This window comes from Capricornis sumatraensis, chromosome 20 (assembly GCF_032405125.1).
Source record: "Capricornis sumatraensis isolate serow.1 chromosome 20, serow.2, whole genome shotgun sequence".
Taxonomy (NCBI): Eukaryota; Metazoa; Chordata; class Mammalia; order Artiodactyla; family Bovidae; genus Capricornis; species Capricornis sumatraensis.
Window position 1 is genome coordinate 59,946,020 of NC_091088.1, and position 24,199 is coordinate 59,970,218.

Here is a 24,199-nt window from a genome sequence, read left to right on the forward strand (position 1 = left end):
CTTCCGGCCAGCCTCTGATCACATTTTTGTCAAACCCTCAACTCATCACTGTATGTGTGTTTTCTCTTTAAAGACCCTTCACTTAATATATAGTGTTGATTCATTAACACTGATCACACAGTCAGCAGCATTAACTCGTGCCTGAATGAAGCTTCTGTAGCACGGTGTTTTCTCTGTAAGGCACATCCTAGCCTCCTTGGGCTTAAGAACTCAAGAACCCCGGGAGCCATTTAAAACAGTGAAATCCACAAAAGCGCCAAAATGTGAAAACACTCGCAAAAGGGTGCTTCATTTCAAGTAGGAGAGTGTCCTCACCGATTCAGCACTCAGTCGGAAACATGCCTGCTGGGCGACTCCACGTTTTCGCCACTCTGCGCATGTCCGTGGAAGTAGCACGGGTTTTTGGCAACAGGCAAAAGTTCCAACAAGTAGATGAACTCACAAGCAGGGTACCTGCTGATAGGATTGACTAAATGTGTAGAGTGTCAGAGATGTGGGGGCAATCAAGCAGGATATGTTAGCTTCCCGTGGATACGAAAAAAACGTTACCTCCGGGAACTTCCCTCACGGTCCAGTGGTTAAAACACGCTGCCAGTGTAGGGGGTATGGGTTCCATCCCTGATGGCTGAACTAAGATCCCACATGCCACGTGGTGCAGCCAATAAACAAAATCACTTTATATGGAAAAAAAAAAAAAAAACACCCAATTGGGTGGGTGGCTTAAAAGAAATTTATTCTCTCAGTTCCAGAGGCTCGAAGTTCCAAATCGAAAGTGTGGTCAGGACCACAGTTCCCCTAGAGACAAGGGGAGGGTCCTTCCTTCCATTCTCCAATCTCGTCATCCCGGGTCTCCTCTGGCTTGTAGCCACATCCCTCCCTTCTCTCCTTCTGAGCCATTTCCCCTCTGCATGGGTGTGTCTTCTCTTATGAGGACACCAGCCATATTGGATTTGAGCCTACCCTACTCCAGTATGTGCTGGTCTTAACTAGATGACATCTGCAAAGACCCCGTTTCCAAAGAAGATCACAAATTCACAGGTAATTCACTCGGGGTTAGGATACTGGCATATCTCTTGGGGAGACGCAGCTCAATAGGACACAGCAGCTGCTCGTTCCTAGAACCCTTTTGTGTGAACTAGAAACAGCACCCCCCTTCCTCTGGGGATTTGGAGAGCAGCACATGACCCGGATTCCAGCCCCTTTCAATCAAGCCAGTGCTTTGTGCAGTGAACAACCTGTGCAACCGCACATGAAGGCCCTCAGGATCAAGTGGGAAGGAACGACTTCTTTGAGGAGGTGACATCTGAACAGAGAACTGCATGAAAGAAGGGAGGGGACCACGGGAAGCGAGCACCCAAGGCATCAAGAACAGCCCGTGCAAAGGCCCTGAGGCAGGAGCGTGGACAGAATGTAAAACCGCCAAATGGGTCTATGACTGGAACCTGGGGAAGAACGGGGTGCAGACAAGAGGTGAGATCAGTGGGAACAAAGGGCGCCGAGCCTGTAGGATCCTATAGCTCCACGCTTTTACTCTAAGAATGAGGCAGGAACCACCGGCAGGTTCTGCGCAGAGGGCTGTGAGCTGACTTCGTTTTCCTAGGCGCCCTCTGGCGGCCACGTATGCAAGCTACAGGGCACGAGGCAACGGCCACAGTCAGGTGGGTGTGACGGCGGCTGGACTAGGGTGATCCACCCCGTTCCTCGGCAGGCTCCTGGGGGTGTATGGGAGGGGACAAGCAGATACATGGGATCTCCAAGAGAGAGACCGCCCCCTCCTTCCTAGCTCTAGACCTACTTCCCCCGCGTATGTAATAAAGATCTAAAGGAGAACAGCGGTGCTCAACATCCTTGAATCCCCGCCCGCTCCTGGAAGACCCCATGTGGCCATGGAAAGAAATTTGCCGGTCATTTCCACCGGCTAACATTGGAAGTCCATTCTGAAGGAGATCAACCCTGGGATTTCTTTGGAAGGAATGATGCTAAAGCTGAAGCTCCAGTACTTTGGCCACCTCATGCGAAGAGTTGACTCATTGGAAAAGACTCTGATGCTGGGAGGGATTGGGGGCAAGAGGAGAAGGTGATGACAGAGGATGAGATGGCTGGATGGCATCATGAACTCGATGGATGTGAGTCTGAATGAACTCCGGGACCTGGTGATGGACAGGGAGGCCTGGCGTGCTGCGATTCATGGGGTTGCAAAGAGTCGGACACGACTGAGCGACTGAACTGAACTGAACACTGGAAGGCTAGCTGAACGCAGCCCGACAGAGGGACATGATGGCTAATGTTTCCAGAACACTCGCCTTGGGCATTGCTCCCAGCTCTTCACCCAGAATATCTTATTTGGTGCTCACAGAAGCTGCCGTGTGGGAATTAATAACCCCATCTTGCAGATGAGGAAACTGAGGCCCCAAGGGATGTAGTAAGTAGCAGACTGGGCTGCAAGCCAGGCGGTCTGGCTAGGAGCTTGCAATCTTCCCCTGTGCACACCCAGCCTGGGGGGAGGGGTGTATACAGCAACAAGTGAAGTGAAGTCGCTTAGTCATGTCGGACTCTTTGCGACCCCATGGACTGTAGCCTACCAGGCTCCTCTGTCCATGGGATTTTCCAGACAATAGTACTGGAGTGGATTGCCATTTCCCTCTCCAGTGGATCTTCCCAACCCAGGGATCGAACCCGGGTCTCCCTCATTGTAGACAGACGCTTTACCGTCTGAGTCACCAGGGAAGTCCTGTATACAAGGCCTTGGTAAATCTGCTGTGCAAAGGCAGAGACAGCCTCCTCCCCAAGCCCCGGGGTATGAGACCTAAACTGACCTTAGCTTCTACAGTTAGCCTTTGGCATACTCGCTCTTAGATGCTAGGTACTGCAGAGTGGGCATCTGGAGAGTGTTCAGTCGCTCAGTCGTGTCCAACCCTTTGCGACCCCATGGACTGTAACCTGCCAAGCTCCTTTGTCTTTGGGATTTCCCAGGCAAGAACACTGGAGTGGATTGCCTTTTCCTCCTCCAGGGTATCTTCTTGACCCAGGGATCGAAACCGAGTCCCTTGCATCTCCTGTATTGGCAGGTGGATTCTTTACCACTGTGCCACCTGGGAAGCCCCTTTCTACAGCTGAGCCATCCGGAAAAAGAAGCCAGAAACGACTGCCTCTGGACCCAAATCACCTGGACACGGAGCACGACTGGAATCCAAGACTGACCAGTGTCCCAAGTGAACAAGCTCACTGGCTGCTTTCTCCATTTTTTTTTTAATTGTGAAAAAATACCCTTCACGTAAAATTTACCTTCGTAATCACATCAGCATTAAGATATTTACATTGTGCAACCATCAATCTTCAGAACTCGTCTCATCGTTTCTTTTTTAACTTGGCTGGCTCTTAGTTGCAACGTGAAGGATTTTTTTGTTTGTCTGTTTGTTTAATTGCAGCATGTGGCTTCATAGTTTCCTGACCAGGGATCCAACCTGGGCTGCCTGCAATGGGATCTCAGAGTCTTAGCCATTGGACCAGCGAGCTGGTGGTCAGCCTGGAAGTCAGGAACATTTCATCTTGCAGAATTGAAGCTCTGTGCCCATGAAACCATGATCCTGTCCCCCCTCCCCCTCCACCCAGCTCCCCCACGACCACCATTCCACTTTCTGTCTCTGAATCAGACTACCCTTGTGGGAGTGGAATCACAATATTTGTTCTTTTGTGAGTGGCTTGTTTCATTCAACCGAACATCTTCATTCGTGTCATAGAATATGTCAGTTTCTCTTTTCAGTTTTGACAGATGGGGTGGGGGCAGAGAAAAGAACATCCGAGCTTGTGCTTTGCAGTGGGGACTCCAGAGGCTGCAAAGGCATCAAGGAAACTGGATGACACTGGGGATAGATGTCAGAGACTCCCTGATTGTGAGGTCAGCAGGTAGCAAGATGCGACAGCCACCGTGGTTATTAAGGGCTCAAAGGGTATTTAATGGAGCTGAATACGTCAGCGTGGAGCTTTTTCACTCCACTGACTCCTTCCTAGAATATTATCTTTAATGCACAAAATGTAACCCTCAGGATCACAAGGGAGCCAATTGTACTGAAATGCAGTTATCAGTATTTTTTGAAATCGACAAGGCTGTGGTATGATAATAGGGTCTGGTGTACCAGTGCGCGATTAGAAAGCTAGCTCGCAGTGGGTCTAATTAGTGATGAGTAAGCAATCACTGGAAATTCCAAACGCAGTGTGAGGACATCGAAGATTCCTCTTGACGACGGTCTGAAATCTTTGCTCTCACAGGACTCATGTTCTCGTGAGGGAGACCCTCCCTGAAACAGAAAAATGTAAAATATGGTGAGAAAGGCTGCGGAGAAGAATAAAGCCGTGAGAATGGATGGATGGTGGGTACTGCATTAAACAGGGAGATTAGGGCGGGCTTCTCGGAAGAGGTGACATTTGGGTGGAGACTGGAGGGAGGGAAGGGTGGGAGCCAGGATGGGACTTTCCAGGTGGAGGAAGGGCAAGTGCAAAGGTCCCTGAAAAGAGGGTTGTCTGAGGAACAGTGGAGAGGCCAGTGCGGCTGGAGCTGAGTGATCGAGGGGGAGAGAGGGAGGAGACGGCAGAGGGAGCCTGCGGATCTTTCAGGGCCTTGCGGTCCACTGAGGGCTTTGGCTTCTGCTTTGAGTGAAAGAAGAACCATGGAGGACTGTGAACAGAGGAGTTTTCATACACTCGTTTCCGTTGAAAAAATTATTATGATTACTTATAATTAAAATTAATATTGTTGGTGGTGTTACTGTTTTATTATTGCTGTTCCCATGTCAGGAAGGGAGACGGGTGGAGTTTGAAGGCAGGACTGGGAACCCGCGCGCGCACCCATTTCGCAAAGGCACTGTGCCTGTCCCCACCAGAGGGCGCCAGAGGCCGGGCGCCCGGTTTGGGGATGGGGGGGCGCCTCGTCCCGCCCCCCCCTTCTCTGCCCCTCCGGTCCCTCCTCCCGGTTCTGGGCCCCACCCGGCTCAGACGGCTCCGGACGGGACCGCGAGCACAGGCCGCTCCGCGGGCGCCTCCGATCCCCGCGGGACCCCCGCCCAGTTCTCCCTGCCCGGTCCTGCAGTCTGCGCGCCCCCTTGGTGAGTGACCCCCAACTGAGGCTGTGGCCTCCCAGCCTCCGCCCGCGGAGCCCTCGAGCCTGCCCTGGCTCTGGGTCATTCCCCTGCTCGCCAAAGACCCTCAGTCCCCACCGCAGGCAGTGTGTAGGGGGTCTCTCAGTTCTCCGCAGCCCCTCGGAAACCTCTCTATCTCCCTCACTGCCCCGACCCCCCGGCGGCCCCTTCAGTCTGCAGCAGTGTTCCCCACTCTCCTCCTCCCGTCCCGCGGCCTTCCTTGGAGTCTCCCTCCATCGCCTTCATCCACCTCTGCTCCATTCCTCCTCCCACCCCCAAAGCTCCTCTCCTACCTCACCAACCCCGCTGCCTGTCCAACCACCCACAGCGTGCTCACTAAGATGTCCCCCAGGTCCCTCCCCGGGTAGGACACCGCCCAGGGCCCCCTCCCTCTGCCAACTTCCCAGGTCTGGCTCCAGCCTCTCCTTCACCTTTCTGGCGCACCCTCCCTGAATTCTCCCCCTCCCACACACGCACACTTTTTTTTTTTTTTTAAGCGTGGCAATGATTTTATGGATTGTAACAGATTGGATGTGCAGTTAGTTTGGGTGCTCAAAGTGTCCCATCTTTGGCCAGTGGGAGTCCTGTCGAGCCAGGACTCTGTCCCTGTGACGTGCCCCATCCCAGTCTGAGCACTTCCCCACTATCTGACCCAGACTCACTTGTTCTTTCCCTGCCTCAGCCCTGGAATTAGCCATTTCTCCCAGAAGCCTCAGTTTCTCTTCTAGTGGAAAATGGTATTTAGAGACCCCAATCTGACCAAAAGTCGTTTCTGTGCAGAGATCAGTAAAATTATAAGCATCCACTTAGACTGATCAAGGCGGGGCGGGGGGAGAAAGCAAGCAAAGACACAAATGAGTGATAATTGAGAATGAAAGGGGGAGGAGGGACGTCACTATGGATCCTGCAGTGAATGAAAGGCTAGTAAGAGGATGTAGTGACCAGTCTAGGTGCTGGGGGTGCTGGTTGCTGCTGGGCTGGCAATTCATTCTCTCCCTAACTCCGTAGATCTGGGATAGGAGTGTTGGCTCTGAGGTCAGGTTATCTGGAGTCCCAGCTTGAGCACTTCCTAGCAAAATGATCTCAGGGAAGTTATACTATCTTCCTGAACCTCAATTTCCTGATCAGAAAAGTGGGGGTAATAATAGCCTTACCTTACAAGGTTGTTGTGAAGATTAAATGAGTTAGAGCAGTTTCTGGCATGCAGTGATCACAAATGTTATTATTCTTGTGAATGATAACATCATGCTCTTGGGGGGGGGGGGGACCCAGGCAGTATTGAGACTCATTTCTCATCTTTGTGCCCACGTGTTCAGCCACTCTGTCCATCCATTTTACAGTTCCAGGTCATGAAACCCACCATCCTCTCTGCCTAAATGCCCTTGTCACTCTTCAGGGAGCAGCTCAGAAGTCAGCCCAGGGGGATTCCCCTGTGGCTCAGCTGGTAAAGAATCTGCCTACAATGCAGGAGACCTGGGTTCGATCCCTGGGATGGCAAGATCTCCTGGAGAAGGGAACAGCTACCCACTCCAGTATTCTGGCCTGGAGAGTATGTGTGGGAAAAGATTCTACAGGACACAACTAAGATCTGGTACAGCCAAATAAATAATAAACGTGAAAAGAAAAGTCAGCCCAGCCAGAGCTTTCCTAATCCTGTGACTGGTTCACCCTGTCCCCCTCTGGTGCCTACAAGTCCACCACCCAGCTTTGCCCAGGCCTCTCTGACTGCTCCGTGCCCCGGTTCTCTCCACACTGGAGGCTCTGAGAGTGTGGGGACCGGTCTCTGCTCTATTTTTGGATCCATACCTCTTGACACATGGTGCGATTTCAGTGAAAATTGCCAAATAATGGAAGGGGTGGGGACGGAGAAAGAAAAAGATGGAGGAATCCTTTTCTTTGGATCAGTTTCTGCCTCCTTCCCCTTGTTTATCTCTTGGGCTTCCACCACCAATCTCGCTTCTTCCAGCATGCCATTGTCTCTCTCTCTCTCTTCCTCCAGCTGGAATAATCACCTTCTTCCTCCTTCAGCTGTCAGCTCCCGCCATCCACCCTCAGTGCTCTCAGCTCTCCCCCGCAACCCATCCCACCAGCCTTCTCCATCGAGTCTACCTTCTGGCTCCCTTTCTTCTCCACCTCCTCCTCCAGGCAGTCCCCCATCAACATCCTCTCCTTCCACAGGTAGCCCTCGCGCTGTGCATCTCCGTCAGAGCTCAGTGGGCAGTGTGGAGCCACCATGTTCAGCTGGCTGAAGCGGGGCGGGGCTCGGGGCCAGCAGCCGGAGGCCATCCGCACGGTGACCTCGGCCCTCAAGGAGCTGTACCGCGAAAAGCTGCTGCCCTTGGAGGAGCACTACCGCTTCGGGACCTTCCATTCTCCGGCCCTAGAGGACGCTGACTTCGACGGCAAGCCCATGGTGCTGGTGGCCGGCCAGTACAGCACGGGCAAGACCAGCTTCATTCAGTACCTGCTGGAGCAGGAGGTGCCCGGCTCCCGGGTGGGGCCTGAGCCCACCACCGACTGCTTCGTGGCTGTCATGCACGGTGACACCGAGGGCACCGTGCCTGGCAATGCCCTCGTCGTTGACCCAGACAAGCCCTTCCGTAAACTCAACCCCTTCGGGAATACCTTCCTCAACAGGTGCGCAGCCAGCAGCCCGGAGGGTCCTCCTGTCCCTGGCCCCCGTCTTTGTCCCATCCCCTCCTGTGTCTCTCTCCTTTTCAGGCCTAATCCCCTTCTCTCTACTAGAGCCTTCCTCTTCTTGCCTTCTCTCGGGGAGCAGTTAAGCCAGTGACACCTGAGTTCGACTCCTGTCTAGCTGGGTGACTTTGGGCAAGCAACTTAACCTCTCTGTTTCTTATCCTCATCTGGAAAATGGGGATAACCACAGTCCTTCCTCCATAGGGCTGTTGTGGGGACTAAATGAATGAAAACATACAAAGTGCTTAGAACAGCACCCCGCACAAAGTAAGTGCTCAATTAACATCAGCTCTGATTTTTTTTTTAATAGTTCTTATTCTTTGTCCTAATCTCCCTTTTCTCTTCCAAGATTCTTTCCCTCTCCGAACCTGATTCTCCTCCGTGCAAGTCCTGGGTTCCCTTCTCCTGTGTCCCCTCGCCTACTTCTCCCTGCATTGACCCCTGACCTTCCCTCTGCCCCAGGTTCATGTGCGCCCAGCTCCCCAATCAGGTCCTGGAGAGCATTAGCATCATCGACACCCCGGGCATCCTGTCGGGGGCCAAGCAGAGAGTGAGCCGTGGTGAGTGAGGCTGGGCTCCTGGGTCTGAGGGAGGAAGGCCCAGGGTTGCTGCTGGGGCTGTGTGAGGCCGGCCCTGAGCTGGCTGCGTAGCTGAGGGGAGCTGGTGGAAGGCTGTGACTCCTCCGAGCTGGCGCGCGCTGAAGGGTGGGGGAGGCGTGTGGATGAACACGTGTGAACCCGCTGCGGCTGCATGTCTGGGCGGGTCCAAAGGATGGAGCGGGGAGAGACCAAGAGAGAGGGAGACTCCAAGGTGGACAGAGATTCAGAGGGCGAGGCCGGGATCCAGAGAGAGGATCCGGAGAGTGGGAGACCCAGCGAGAAGGCAGAGCTGGGCGGGGAGGCCCTGGGCCGCTGTCAGCGCCTGGCTCCAGCTCTGGGCCACGGATGGGGCTGAGGAGGGCCCGGGACGGGGAGTCTGGGCAGGGGCCAAGGGCGGCCAGGAATTTATAAACAGCTGTGCAGGGAGAGAGGCGGGGGGAGGGGTGAATTCCAGCGGGGCCTCTGGGTGAGCCCGGCCCCCACCCCTGCCCTGCCTGGCTCAGTCTCCGCGCCGCCCCCCCCATCCCCACCTCCCCGCATTTCTGTCCCTTCTACCCCTGCCCCGTGAGGCCTCGGAGGCCAGAAACTGGGGCAAAGGAGGTTGCAGTGTGGGGCAGAGGGGACCCGGAGGCGATGGCGAGGAGGCAGGGAGGCTGGGCCTCGTTCGGGCGAGGGCGCGGAGGGTTACCGGTGTCCCTGGCCGCTGCCCAGCTGGAACCTGTCCCCTGGGAGAGAGGCAGGAGACAGCTGCAGAGGAGATCGGGGAGGGGGGAGGTGAGCTGCCAGCCCCATGGGGGAGGCAGGGGGCTGGGGGGGTCCCTCGGGAGAGAGGGAGGGGGGCAACTCCCAGCCATGGCGGGGGTGCCATGGGGGAGAGAACGGGGGTCTCTCTGTGGCCTCGGGAGTAGAGGAAGAGGAGAGTTGTGTCTGTCTGTCTGTCTTGAGGGTGAGTGTGTGTATGAGCGTCTGTGCCCATGTGGGTGGCTAGGTGTGACTTTGGGCAGCTCCAAGGGCCTGGGGGCGGGGCGCTTGTGCGATTGTGTGTGAGTGTGACTCACCGTGTCTCTGTAGGTAGCTGTATTGTGAAACGTGTGGTTGGTGTGTTGTGCAGGGGAACTTTTATGTGACTGTGTGGATCATTTAGTGTGTGTCTCGGAAGGTGTGCGGGATTCCCAGGCAGCTCAGTGGCACAGAGCCCGCCTGCCAGTGCAGGAGATGCGGGCTCGACCCTGGGTCGGGAAGGTCCCCTGGGGGAGGAATCGGCAGCCCACTCCAGTATCCTTGCCTGGAGGATCCCATGGACAGAGGAGCCTGGCGGATTGTGTCCGTGTCACTGTGGGTGTGACTCTGAGGTGTCAGCGCTGTGCTCGTGGTTGTACCTGTGTGTGGCCCTGTAGGACTGAGGTGATTTTGTTAGATAGAGTATAACCGCATGTCTGTATACAATTGTGCTCTTGGGCTGTACAAGTGAGGGGGTGTGTGTGTGCGCATGGGTGTATCTTTTGTGTAACTATATGATTGCATCTCTTGTTTGGCGGGTGTGCTGGTGCGCACAGGCTCCTTGTGTGCCTGCTATTTGTTACTTTGTGTGGCTCTCAAACATCTTTGCCATTGTGTGACCCTGGTTGTCTATGTAGGTTCCAGATTGCTGGCGAGGGTGTGTGCGAGGGTCTGCACCTTGTAGTGTGACTCAGATGGTGTCCAGGTGTCTGCTTGCTCTAGGGTGCACAAGTTTGTATGTGCACGTGTGTGTGCATTGATGAAGCATGTGGCCTCTGTGTAGTATATCTGAATGTACACGTGTGTGATTGTGGCAGAGTGGAGCCTTCTGGCGGGGTTCCAATCTGGCCTCTGCTCCTTCTACACTGAGACGTTGCCCGAGCCACTTAACCTCTCCGTGCCTTAGTTTTCTCACCTGTAAAATGGGAACATGATAGTCTCACGCCATACCTTGCTGATTTTCCTGGTGGTCCAGTGGTTAGGACTCCATGCTTCCATCGCAGCGGTGCGGGTTCAGCCCCAGCGGGGGGCCAAGATCCTGTAGCCTGCATGCCCCGTGGCGAGGCCAAAAAAAAAAGAGTCAAAGTGTGTGAGGCACTTAGGGCAGTGTGTGGCCCCCAGGAGGAGCTAGGGAAGGTCCTGTGATGACTGCTTTTCCTCTGTGAGGCTGTCATTCTGCACCTGGGTGTCTGCCTGCCACGTCTCCCATTCCCATGCTGACTCAACCTCCCTGCCTCCCTCCCTGCATGAGACACACTTTCCAAATCTGGACGTGTGTGTGTGTGTGTGTGTGTGTGTGTGTGTGTGTGTGTAAACATTGGGGACAGGAGGGGCCCTAGCTTTGGTCCCTCTGTTGACCTGGCCCTCCCTCCCCCAAAAAACAGCGTCCACCACCCCATCCCATCCCGTCCAGTTCCCTGTGGCTACAGGAACCCACTTCCGCTCAGGCAGGATGGGCCCGGCACCAGCTCCCCAGCAGAGCGTGGAGACCCCCAGGGCTGCGGCTCTGTGCTTCTGTGTCTGGAGCAAATGAACCAGTGGATTCCTTAACCACTCGGTTCCTCAGTTTCCCCTTTTGGAAAATAGGGGTCCTAAGAGTGCCTGTCTCCTGGAGTCATTTTGAAGATTCGATGAGTTGAATCGGGGAGGGCATGAGGTGACTTCTGGTGAATCAGCGATGGCTCTCTGTCCCGCCAGTTAACTCCTCACCCCCTAGATCACCACTCAGAGTTTCCTCCTCCGGGAAGCCCTCCCTGACCACCCGGCGCCCCCTGCCCCCGGGCTCCTGCGGCTTCACGGGTTTTCCCATCCCAGCCTGACCACTCTGGATGGTAAGCCCAGTAAAGACAGAACTGGGGCTGTCTGAGCCACCCTGCGTGCCCAGCACAGAGCAGGCTGTTCTGAGGGCGGCTCCTTGACGGCTCCACCGCAGTGTCTCGCGGGCGTCATGAGGAACTCTTGTGGATTGCTCGCCGTGTGCCTAGCTCCGTGGGTTTTTTTGGTTTAATGCTTCTTTGTTCGTTTGGTGGCATCGGGTCTTCGCTGCAGCAGGTGGGCTCCAGAGCATGCAGCTCAGTGGCTGCAGTGTGTGGGCATTTAGTTCTACAGCGTGTGGGATCTTAGTTCCCCCACCAGGGATCGAACCTGCGTCCCCTGCTTTGCACGGTAAATTCTTAACCACTGGACCACCAGGGAAGTCCTTGTTTTTGTTTTTTAAAGTTTTATTGTAAAATTTACATGCCTAAAGCACACGCCTTTTAAGTGTATAGTTCAGAGCCAGGCACTGTTTAAGCTCTTCATACAGCTTAGCTCATGTGTATTCTTGCCATCTTCACACAGTCCCAGGAGGTAGGTTCTATGACTTTACCAAAGAGGAAACAGAAGTTGAGAGAGATTACTTGCTTCCTTAAGGTCACCTAGCTGATGGAAGCAGAGTCGGCATTCAAACCCAGGCCGTCCCAACTGCCAAGTCAGGGGGTCTCAACGGCTCCTCTCTGCTCTCCCAGGCATTGCTTGCTGCTGAATGAATGAGTGAACGAAGAAATGCATAGTGAAAGGAATGAATGAATGGGGCCCAGGAGCCAGCTGTTGGTGGGATAGGTGCCCTACGAAGGGAAAGACTTTGTATGTTCTCTGTGGGATCCCCAGTGTCCAGGACAGGGCCCAGCACACAGGAGACTCTCGGTAATTTATTGTGAATAAATTTAGAATATTTAACATCTGCTATGGCAAGACTCTAACAAAGGCCCAAGTAAAATTTTCAGTTGCTGGATGGTAGGGTGATCAAACACTTCCTGGGGAGGAGTTGGGGTTGATGGTGGCATCTGGCGGACTCGGAGGTCCATAGAAGGATAAGGAGTCTATTAGTAAACATTTCACTGTTTTAATAAGGGGACCGATGCAAGCTGCTAATATTTGCCCAAAGAATGAATGGAAAGGTGAGGGGGGTGATTGTCCTCTGTAGTCGGATGGCTAGAGGGCCAGAGTGACGGGGAAACTCTGGAGGCTGGGGGCCTGGACCTATTTCCCACAGACAAAATTTTCAGTGGTTAACAACCTGAACATCTGTACAGTCCAGTTTGAGCCCAAAGCAATGAATGTGTCCCAGTGGCTGAAGGCTTGGGGCTGACCTCTGCTTTGGGGGACTGGAGCTCCTGTGACTCAGCAGTAAAGAATCCGCCAGCAGTGCAGGAGACGCAAGGGACGGTTGGATCCCTGGGTGGGGAAGATCCCCTGGAGGAGGGCATGGCAACCCACTCCAGTATTCTTGCCTGGAGAACCCCATGGACAGAGGAGCCTAGGCGGCTACAGAGTCTGGGGTCGCAGAGTCGGACATGACTGAAGTGAACACGCAGGCACACGCCCCTGTACCACCCTTCCCCTGCAGGCTACGACTTCCCAGCTGTGCTGCGCTGGTTCGCGGAGCGCGTGGACCTCATCATACTGCTCTTTGATGCTCACAAGCTGGAGATCTCTGACGAGTTCTCGGAGGCCATCGGCGCCCTGAGAGGCCATGAAGACAAGATTCGCGTGGTGCTCAACAAGGCCGACATGGTGGAGACGCAGCAGCTGATGCGTGTCTACGGGGCGCTCATGTGGGCGCTGGGCAAGGTGGTGGGCACGCCCGAGGTGCTGCGCGTCTATATCGGCTCCTTCTGGTCCCAGCCCCTGCTGGTACCTGACAACCGGCGCCTCTTTGAGCTGGAGGAACAAGACCTTTTCCGCGACATCCAGGGCCTGCCGCGCCATGCGGCGCTGCGCAAGCTCAATGATCTGGTGAAGAGAGCCCGGCTGGTGCGGGTGAGCAGTGATGGGGGATGGGGAGGCAGCAGCCGCTCTTGCCTTCCCTCTGATCCTCCTCTACTTGGCTGCTGGTCCCTGATCTGGCATCAGCTATCTGATGAATTAGTTCACTAATCTGAGAAAGTTCTACTGTTGTGCCTGGCCCTCTGCCAGGTGGTACTGGGAAGGGAGCTCTGACCACGGCAGTCCAGGGGAGAAGACCGTTTCATCCCCAGAGTTACCATCCAGCATGGTCAAGGCTGAGAACTTGGGGGCCCAGGAGAAATCCTGGAGAACTTCTTGGAGGAAAGGGCATCTGAGCTGCAAACTGGAGGATTATGAGGATGAGGACGGGAAAGGATTCTAGAAAATGGGGCCAGCAAGTGCATGGACTGGCAATGAGAACATGGCCAGTTCAAGGAAGAGGGGAAATGCCAGTGTTGAAGCCAGTGTAGATGGTGGGAGTAACTGCATCTGAGGGGTGGGGGTGGGCTGGGGTGGGCTGGGTGAGAGTCAGATCACCCGGGACTGTGGTCTGGAACCTGTGCTTTGTCCCAAGGGCACTGGGGAGCCATGGAAGGACTCAGGGTAGGGGAGGGACAGAGTCAGACCCTCGCTGCCTTCTGGAGGGTGGATTCAAGGGCAGTAAGACTGGGTTCCCAGACTAGGGAGGAGGCTGGGGGACCGAGGAACAAGGAGGAGCCTGGATCATCAGGACATAGCTTTGGGGAAGGGGAGGGGAGCACTGATTTAAGAGCGTTTCTGGAGGCCGAATGGTTTCACAGGGGAGGCTGCCAGCCAGGCTGGAGGTGGGGCAGGAAGCTGAGCAGCCAAGGAGGCCTGTAAGGTTATGGGGGGTGGTGGAGCCTGAGGTGTTGATTTAAGGAGCAGCAGAGGGGGTGAGTCAGAGCCCCCACCCCCCACCCCAGGAATCCTCCTTAGGAGGGAGCGGCCCAGTGCGGTCAGCTCCTGAAGCCTCCAGAAAACACCTTTCGCTCCTCTGCCCATGCCCTGGACTGTCTCTGTCTCTCTGTCTGCTGCTAAGTCGCTTCAGTCGTGTCCGACTCCGTGCGACCCCATAGACGGCAGCCTACCAGGCTCCCCCGTCCCTGGGATTCTCCAGGAAAGTTCTCTCTCTAGATCTCCTCATTTCTACCTCTTTCTGTTTTTTTCTCTTATTATTTTTTCCCTCGTCATTCTCTTTTCTCTTTTTCTCCTCTCTCCATCCTCTCCCTCCCTCGGTCTCCGCCTGGTTCACCCGCTTCCCGCACGGACCCGGTCCCGCAGGCCCCTCGGGGAAGCTGCTCCCGCAGCAGCAGGAGCTGGAACCCCAGGGTCCGTGGGACCGAGGGGCAGGGTGGAGCCGGACACCTGGTGCCCCCACCACGCAGGAGGCGGCTCCGGAAACCCAGACAAACCCCGGAGTCCCGGACCCGCGCCCAGGCTCAGCCCGCCCACCCACCTTATCTCTTCCTGGCACCTTCCCCCGCTTCCTCTCTGGAAAAGCCATTAGCGCGCCCCCCCCGCCTCGTGTCTTCTGGGCTCCAGAAGAGCGGCCCTTAGGCCCCGCCCCCTCTCCCCATTGGCCCGCTCTCGCAGGCCCCACCCGCCCGCCTGGCCACACCCCTGCCCCGATTGGTCCCCTCAGACCTCCCGCCTTGGCACCCACGCCTCCCGCCTTGCTCCTGCAGCTCTTCTGTGGCCCCCAGTGCCCCTCAAGATACGGGGTCTACTGTGACCAAGCCTCGGTGCCCTTCCCCTGCCCTGTGTCACCCGCTCATCCCCCACGTGGGATTCTGCCACACCTGGTCCAGCCATCAAACAACAGCCCACACGATTCACCTCCCCACATGCTTTCCCCCGACAGTACAAAGCCTCTCCTCACTCTTGGTAACTACCCCTCTATGCCTCAGTTTCCCTGTCTGTAACGATTTAGGACGTGGGTGAGCCCTCTGGCTCTGCCCTTTGCTTGAAGCGACAGCTGCTGTTAGAAGGGGCGATTTCCATGGGCTGTGTGACACTTGAGCACAGGTCAAGACCCCTGATGGGCAGGGTCTTGGGAGGTTCTAATTCTAAAGAGGCCAGGGTGCCCTGAGCCTTCCTACAGAGCTCTCTGAGGCAGCCCAGTAGCTTTCATTCCACAGTGACTGAGGGCCGACACTGGGCTCCTGTACTGTTCTAAACCCTGGGGATGCCACAGGAAACAAAAGCAGATAGTTTCTTTTCTTGTAGAATTGCTTTTTAATGGGGAAGTGAGTATTAAACAAATTCAGCCCTGATACACTGAATGTGAAGAAACATGAAGCAGAGGAGAGACTGGTGGCTATTTAAGGGACTAGGGTCATCAAGGAGGGTCTCCTGGAGGAAATGATTCTCGAGCAGAGAACTAGCGGAGGGGAAGGGGTGAGCATAGTGGAGAGATGAGGGAAACGGTACCCAGGCAGAGGGAACAGCAAGTGCAAAGGCCCTGAAACCAGGACATGCTTGAATATGGAGCCCAGGGTGGCTGGAGGAGACAGGATGGTGAAAGGATATGAGGATTCAAAGCCAGCCAAGGTGTCACCAGAATGTTTAGCATTCTAAACCTATGACTCACTAAAAGGAATTTTTAATGAATGTTTTTAATTGAACATTTAAGACCATCTCATGGGAAGGCACTCATGTACTGTCAAAGGTGCCCCCTCCCACCCCTGACTCCGACAGCCCTCAGGTTCTCTTTCCCGCAGACAACCCACAGGAATAGTTTCTTCTGTCTTTTTCCAGATACATTCTATTTTTACTTAAGCATATCCATTTAATTATTGAGCTTCCTATTTAAAAATAGGGCTTCCCTGGTGGCTCAGATGCCAAAGAATCGGCCTGCAATGCGGGAGACCTGGGTTCCATCCCTGGGTCAGGAAGATCCCCTGGAGGAGGGCATGGCAACCCACTCCAGTATTCTTGCCTGGAGAATCCCATGGACAGAGGAGCCCAGCGGGCTACAGTTCATGGGGTCACAGAGTTGGACACAACTGAGCAACTAAGCACAGCACATTTGAAAACAGGACGTATGAATGCTGGTTTTCTCTCCTCGTTTACTTTTTGATAACATATGAGATTGTGGCTCAGAGGTTTTCAAGTTCACTGGTTTACTTCCCAAATATTTCTTGAGTCTTTTCTCTGCACACTATGCCAGCGCTGGGGACAGAGGAGACAGAAAAGGTCCGAGCCCTCCTGGAGCGCACATTAGGATGAAAGAACACAGAATAAGAATGACAGATTGCGATAAGTGCTGTGAATGAAACAATGAAAGTAAAGAGAGAGAGAAATTGGATGGTGGTGCTTGGGGCACCTGCTTCCCACAGGATGGTCTCTGTGAGGAGGTGACATCAGAAGGAAGCTGAAGGGTGGGATTTCCCTAGTGGGCCGGCTGTTAAGCCTCTGCCTTCCAGTGCAGGGGGCATGAGCTCAACCCCTGGTTGGGGAACTAAGAACTAAGATCCACATGTAGCCTGGTACAGCCAAAAAAGAAAAAGGAAGCTGAAGGACTCAGTTGTTGGAAGACCAGGGCGGAATTCCAGGCAGAGGGTAGCATGTGCAAAGGCCTTGATGTAGGAGAGTTTTGCAGGCTGATTTAATATAAAAAAGGAAGGCTGTTGAGGAAGCTTGAGCAGATAGGGGCAGGGGGCAAGGCATGTCGAGCCATGCTTCTCAAACCTTTCCATCTCAGGACCTCATTACACTCTTAAACATTATTGAAGACCCCAAAGAGTTTGTATATACACAGATTAGATCTTTCTATATTAACCGTATTAGGAAACTGAGGGAATTCCCTGGTGGTCCAGAGGTTAACACTTCAGGCTTTCACTGCCATGACCTGAGTTCAGTCCCTGGTTAAGATCCCACAAGCCTCGTGGCGCAGCCCTAAAAGGAAAAAGTTAAAACTAAGAAACGTTGCACTTTCTCTCATAATATTAATTAACCAGCAATACTTATATCAGCCTCACCAAGAGGCTTGTAGGATCTTACTTCCCCGACCAGGGATTGAACCTGAGCCCTTGGCAGTGAAAGTGTAGAGTCCTAACCACTGGACCACTGGGGATTCCCAAACAATACTTACATACTTAATAGTAGATAACAACTGATTATAAATGTTATCAATACATTGTTGATCATGCCAATATATATTAACAGATATTGATAGTCTTATCAAATCATTTAAAATAGCAAGAAAAACCTATTGCCTGTTAACCTAAGTAACAGATGTTTTGGGCTTCCCTGGTGGCTGAGATGATAAAGAATCTGCCTGCAATGCAGGAGACCTGGGTTTGATCTCTGGGTCGGGAAGATCCCCTGTAGAAGGAAATGGCAACCCACTCCAGTATTCTTGCCTGGAGAATCCCATGGACAGAGGAGCCTGGTGGGCTATAGCCCGTGGGGTTACAGAGTCGGACACGACTGAGCGAGTAAGCACAGAAACACACAGCAGAGGTTTTATGAAAATTAACTGTTTTCCAGAACCCTCCAAAAAACAACGTAGAGAGGACAGTGGCCCTGTTTTGCATGTTTGCAAATCTCTTTAATGTCTGGCTTCAAAGGTGACATCTGGATTCGAACATCTGTTTCTACATTCAGATAGTTGCAGTATCTTTTAGCCTTTAAAAATTCCACGATTCACTCAGGAGGGAATGAAGGTAAAAAAGACAAATAGCCCCTCAGCATTCTTGTGAAAGCAGTTTTGAGTGTGCAACCCCCTTAAAGAGTCTTGGGGACCCCCTGGGGATTCCCTGGACCACACTTGGAGAATTGCTGCCATAAGGCCTTGGCGGCTGTGGGAGGAATTCTGCACTTGGATAAGAAGCAAATTGAAACTTGGGAGCAGTGTCTCATGGTCTGGCACTTGTTCCTGAAAAAAAAAAACAAACTCCAGCTGCTGCTTCATGGGGAAAGGATTGAAGGGGCCAGAGGGTGAGCCAGGAGTCCAGTGGGGTGACAGGTGTGTCCCCCACCAGGCAAGAGATGGTGAGGTGGAGAGAAATGGAAAAGTGGGAGAGAGTTCAAAGGAGTTCAAAGGAACGACTGATGACGTGGATGTGACCAATGAGGAGGGCGGATCAAATCAGGAGTAATTTCCAGATCTCTGGGCTCCACTGGGCAGACAGAGGCGGGGGGTGGGTGCCATTTGCCTCTGGAGATGGGCACAGCTGAGGGTGACCCGGCCGGGCGGGGCCTGAATTCCACCGCGGGTGTCCCCAAGATGGAGCTGTCCAGGAATGTTGACAAGGCAATCAGCTCTGAGTCGAGCTCCAGGGAGAGGCCAAGGCTGGTATGTCGACTTGGCAGTGGACGTGGAGGGATGTCGAAGCCACGGGAGGGGCTGGGATGACCTAGAGGAGAGGGGAGAGCCCCTGTACCCACAGCAGCAGCAGCTCACCTGTAACTGTTAGAAATTCACACTCTCAGGCCCCACGCTGGAACTGGTGACTCGGAAACTCCAGCCAACCCATGTTTTAAGGAGCCTCCCAGGTGACAGAGGCAGGCTCAGGCAAGAACTCACCTCCCTACAGGTTCATGCCTACATCATCAGCTACCTGAAGAAGGAGATGCCCTCTGTGTTTGGGAAGGAGAACAAGAAGAAGCAGCTGATCCTCAAGCTGCCTGTCATCTTCGCCAAGATTCAGTTGGAGCATCACATATCTCCCGGCGACTTCCCGGACTGCCAGAAGATGCAGGTGGGTGGACGCCGAGGAGGGATGGGCAAGGGGTGATGGGAAGGTCAACTTCTGTAGGCTGAGGATGGGGCCTCGAAAACTAGAGGGATGGATGGCAGGTTCCTGAAAGCACCTCCCACAAATGGTTCCATGAGAGTATGGTTGTGTGAGTTAGGATAAGGGAGTGAAGCAAAATCCCAAAGTAATGGTGGCCTAATTAGGATAGAAGTTTATTTCTCTCCTTCATAAGTATCCTGGAAGATGGTCCAGGGCTGGTTTTGTGCTTTACAGAACTAGTTCTCTTCTGTCCATGCCTGGCCTATTCTCCTCCATGCCTGGCCTCCAGGCCCAAGAACTCCTCATGGTACAAAATGGCTGTGGAAACTCCAGCCATTGTGTCTGCATTCCAGCCAGCAAGAAGTGGGGGAGGGGGGTGTTAATGGTACAAGTTCTCTAAGAACACTTTTTAGAGGAGTGCTGTCCAATACTGCTATGATGATGGAAATGTTCTGTGCTGTGCTGTCCAATGTACTAGGCACTTGCCACATTAAACCTGAAATTTTAGGTTTTAACTAATTTAAATAACCATATGTGGCTACAATATTGAACAGGGTAATTCTATAGTTGCAAGTGCAACTTGCGCTGACTTCCGGTTGGCCAGAACGTAGTCACATGGCCACAGTGCTGCAAGGGAAGCTAGAAGTGTAGTTTTTCCTCTAGGTGCCTAGGTAACATTTGGGGACTCTATACTGAGGAGGAAGGGAAGATGGATATTGGGGGATCACTGAAGGCTCCTCCCATTTTCAGGCCTAGGATTAACCAGTGACATGGAAAGCACTGGGTCTGAGGGTGGCAGCCTGGGGTACATGAAGCGCCACTGGAGGTGGGCCGGGGTAGGAGCAACCAGTGGGCATGGGGACAGAGGTCCGAGCTCAGGCATGGAGGTGAGGACTAGCCCCTTCCCCAGGCTCTGCTTTGAGGCTGTGTTGGGGTGATACTCAAAGCCTGTGACCTTTGGGTCTCCGATGTTTCTACTCCAAGACTGAGGAATTATAGTTCAGTGAAATTCCTCTTGGCCACTGACTAGCTCCGTGAACCTGTGCAAGGCACTCACCTTTCCTGAGCCTCAGTTTCTTCACCTGGAAAATGGGCATCATCCTGATTGTATATCTACCCTGAATGCTGAATTGACTGGTGTTAGTGGTGGCTCAGACGGTAAAGCGTCTGTCTACAATGTGGGAGACCCGGGTTCAATCCCTGGGTTGGGAAGATCCCCTGGAGAAGGAAACGGCAATCCACTCCAGTACTATTGCCAGTACTAATCCCACGGACAGAAGAGCCTGGTAGGCTACAGTCCATAGGGTCGCAAAGAGTCCGACACGACTGAGTGACTTCACTGTCACTTTCAGTGACTTCCTTAGGACAGTATCTAGCACTGAGTTTGGGCTGGATCAAGGTTTCTCAGCCTCTGAGCTACTGACGTTTGGGACTGTAGGGGGCTGTCTTGTGCATTGCAGCCCCCTGTGCTTAGCAGCATCCCTGGGCTCTACTCACTAGATGTTAGTAGCACTCCCAAATTACGGCAATCAAAAACATCTCCAGATAGTGCCCACTGTCCCCTGGGGGATACCAGCATCCCTGGCTGAGAGCCACTGGACTTGATAAAGAGCAGCTGTGAAGATTACACTGACGTTTCCTGAGCACTTGATCCAGATAAATTCATTTAGACTTTGCCACCTCCCAATGAGGGGGGTGCTAGTTCTCAACCTGTTTTACAAATCTGAAAACGGACAGGGAAACCAGAGAGGTGAAGTCACTTTCCTGAGGGTGCACAGCTCCCAGGTGACAGCTGGGTTGGAACCTGGGCAGTCTGGCCTTGGAGTGCTCCTCCCTCACAACCATCACACCCCTGTCACTTTTCTGTTATGATTTTTTTTCAGGCTGGGCTGGGCCTTCGTTGCCGCTCAGGTTTTTCTCTGGTTGTGGCGATTGGGCTTCTCCCTGCGGTGGCTTCTCTTGTTTCGGAGCACAGGCTCTGGGGCATGTTGGCGTCCGCAGTTGCGGCACCTGGGCTCAGTAGTTGCGGTTCTCAGTCTCTAGAGCACAGGCCCAGCAGCGTGGCACTCGGGCTTAGGTGCTCCGAGGCACGTGGGATCATCTCAGATCAGGGATCAAACCCGTGACTCCGGCATTGGCAGACAGATTATTTACCACTGAGCCCACCGGGGAAGCCCCCACACCCTTGCCTATTTATGGTCTCACGATCTTTATGCCTTGGCTGTGGGAATTTAACGTGGTGCCAGAACGTGGATTAGTCTTTGCAGCGACTGTCCTGGTGCAGCTGGCTTAGCAATGGCGCATGTGAGAAGCAGGGTGATCACAGACTCCGCCCAGCAGCGGCTCAGCTCTTGCACCAGATGACTTCTTGCCTGGGGCCAGGATTGGGGGTGGGGTGGGGTGGTGGGGCCCGTCCCAGGATCTCCTGATGACTTGTCCATCCCAAACCTAACCACCAAATAGGGAGCAAGCCACTTAGCCCTTTCTGTGTGGTGGGGTAACAGAGCCAGCAGGGTGGCAGGAATTGCATTTTCTTAACTTGCATGATGGTCGGGGAGGCTGTAGCGGGTGGGCAGGGCTGAGGGCTGCGTTCTGGTAAAGTTCACGTCACCATGTTGAAATCCTCCTCCCCTGGCTGGCGGACGGCTGCTGCTCTGACTCAGAGGTCCCTGTTCTCCCTCCTGTCCAGTGAGTCACGGGGCAGTGGGAGCTTGCTGCCAAGTCTGTACTGAGTGGTGGGTACCCAGGTGAATTGGGGTGTTCCCCCATAATCAGATACTTCTGCCCATCTCCATCAAGAGCTGGCCAAGTGTCCTGGAGCCAGCATGGGCCTGGGGGGCCTGGGGATGGTGCCTCCTGACTTCTCTGTCCCCCCCATCCAACCTCCCTGCAACCAGGAGCTGCTGATGGCTCACGACTTCACCAAGTTCCACTCGTTGAAGCCGAAGCTGCTGGAGGCCCTGGATGAGATGCTGACCCACGACATTGCCAAGCTCATGCCCCTGCTCCGGCAGGAGGAGCTGGAGAGCACGGATGTGGGTGTGCAGGGGGGCGCTTTCGAGGGCACCCACATGGGTCCCTTTGTAGAGCGGGGGCCCGACGAGGCCCTGGAGGACGGCGAGGAGGGCTCGGATGACGACGCCGAGTGGGTGGTGACCAAGGACAAGTCCAAATACGACGAGATCTTCTACAACCTGGCGCCGGCCGACGGCAAGCTGAGCGGCACCAAGGTCAAGACCTGGATGGTGGGCACCAAGCTCCCCAACTCCGTGCTGGGTCGCATCTGGAAGCTGAGCGATGTCGACCGCGACGGCATGCTGGACGACGAGGAGTTCGCCCTGGCCAGCCACCTCATCGAAGCCAAGCTCGAGGGCCACGGGCTGCCCACCAACCTGCCCCGCCGCCTGGTGCCACCCTCCAAGCGGCGTCACAAGGGCTCGGCCGAGTGAGCCAGCCCCCCGCCCCACCCTCGCCTGCCCGTTCTCCCTCCCTCTTGCCCTGCTGTGGCTCCCCAGCTCCGGATGGCTGCACACACATCTCCACCCCTGGCCCACAACCGCGCTCCCTGCCCACTCTCCCAGCTGTAAGGATGGGGGTCCCTCTGCCCCCACTCCCCACCGTCAAACAGTGGGGACCAGGGGAGGGGCAAGGCTTCTCTGCCCACCCTCCACACCTCTACACTCGCGTTACACTTAGCACATCATTCCGACACTAACACACAGAAGCGCCCATGCGTGCCTCATTCGTTCTCGTATTTATTGAGCGCCTTCGATGTTCAGGGCTCCTTCTAGACACTGGGGAGTAAAACAGACACATTTGTCTGCGGCTCTCATGGAGCTGACATTCTCAGGAGAGAGCACGCCCAAGGGTCACTCACACTCAGACATACACCCAGCCCCAACCAGTCTGATCCCTGGTTCTGAGCGAGACCTCTCGCCTAGCCCCATAAGTGAGCCGCCGCTTGGTTGAAATGACTAACACAGGGGCCCCACCGCCCCACTTCCTCTTGCCATGAGGGCAAGGCCCCTCCACCCCATCGGGTCCTCAGGCCTAGGGACCACCCGGGGCTCAGAGCGGGGAGATGCAACCTCCTACTCCCTCCGCGGGGTCCCTCTTAGCCCCGCCCCCCAGTTCCGGCCACACCCCTTTCTTGACTAAGGATCCTCGGTGGACGAAAAGCCCCCTCCACGCCTGCTCCTGCCAGACCGGCGCACACTCTGAGGCCTGTCCTCCACGGCTCACCTGCTCTGGACTGAAAGCCTGGCCTGCTGCCCGCCCCACCCTCGCGCACCCCAGGCTCCCCACAAGTGATGATCTGCATTTTAGACGGCGGGGGGCACGGCCTCTCCGCCCACAGCCCATATTTAAGTGGAGCCCCTGCCAGATAGGAAAGCCCCAGGACGTCATTTTAGTCCCCTTTGCAGGGACGTCGTGGGGGGAGGGGTTCTTGGTGCTACAGCCCTCCCTCCCCTCCCCTAAAAGGAACTCTCACCCCCCACTACACACCTTTCCCTGCCTTCACATTAGTGCTTGACCCTGGTGGAGGAGCCCACGGAAAAGATGGGGGGGGGGAGCGAAATAGATGGGGATGACGCCCCCTCCAGGGAGCTCGCTGGGATTTCCACGCCCATCACCCCTCACCCCGTGCCCCGGAGGGGACTGTGAACGGAATAACGTTCCCAGAGTGCAAATAAAGCCAAGGCTTCTTTCCCAGTGCGAGTCTGGCTGTCTTGGGATGGGGTGAGGGCAGGGATCGCTCTCCGCCCAAACCCCCTGGGGAAGGATGACCCTGGGCAGGACTTCACGGCGGGGAGTGGAGGGGGGTCCCTCCAAGCTCTCAGGGGCGGAGGCGGAGGCCATGACTCAATGCATCGGGAGCCTGATGACTCAGGCCTGGGCTGGGGGCCAGACCGACATATTTTCCGTACAAAAGTTACTCTGGGGCCCTCCCTCTGGGACATCCCTCCCTCCTACCTCCTGCCGTGGGAGCCTGGGAACCAAGCCCTGGGGCGTAGGGTTGTGTGTGTGTGTGTGTGTGTGTGTGTGTGTGTACACCGCTGCCCCCCTCCCTCTCCTCCAACGTCCACCCACACAACCTGGGTACACAGCTTGACATGTAACACCAGCGGGCTCCCGGAGGAGAGGCGGTGATGCTGCCCATCAAGAACACCAAGTGTGCGCACGCGCTGGCTCACACTCGGGGGGCTCTGGCCTCCGCAACGCAGCGGACCCAGCTCCT

At 54.8% G+C, this 24,199-nt stretch overlaps 1 protein-coding gene across 1 annotated transcript; it reads left to right on the forward strand.

Moving 5' to 3' along the window:
• The first annotated feature begins 5,009 nt into the window (after positions 1–5,009).
• Positions 5,010–23,633, forward strand: EHD2 (EH domain containing 2). The gene is made up of 6 exons (XM_068991917.1): positions 5,010–5,102; positions 7,314–7,772; positions 8,295–8,392; positions 12,819–13,231; positions 18,760–18,924; positions 21,858–23,633. The coding sequence occupies exons 2-6, from the start codon at positions 7,369–7,371 to the stop codon at positions 22,407–22,409; spliced, it is 1,632 nt and encodes a 543-aa protein (XP_068848018.1). The 5' UTR covers positions 5,010–5,102; positions 7,314–7,368; the 3' UTR covers positions 22,410–23,633.
• Positions 23,634–24,199: the final 566 nt, after the last annotated feature.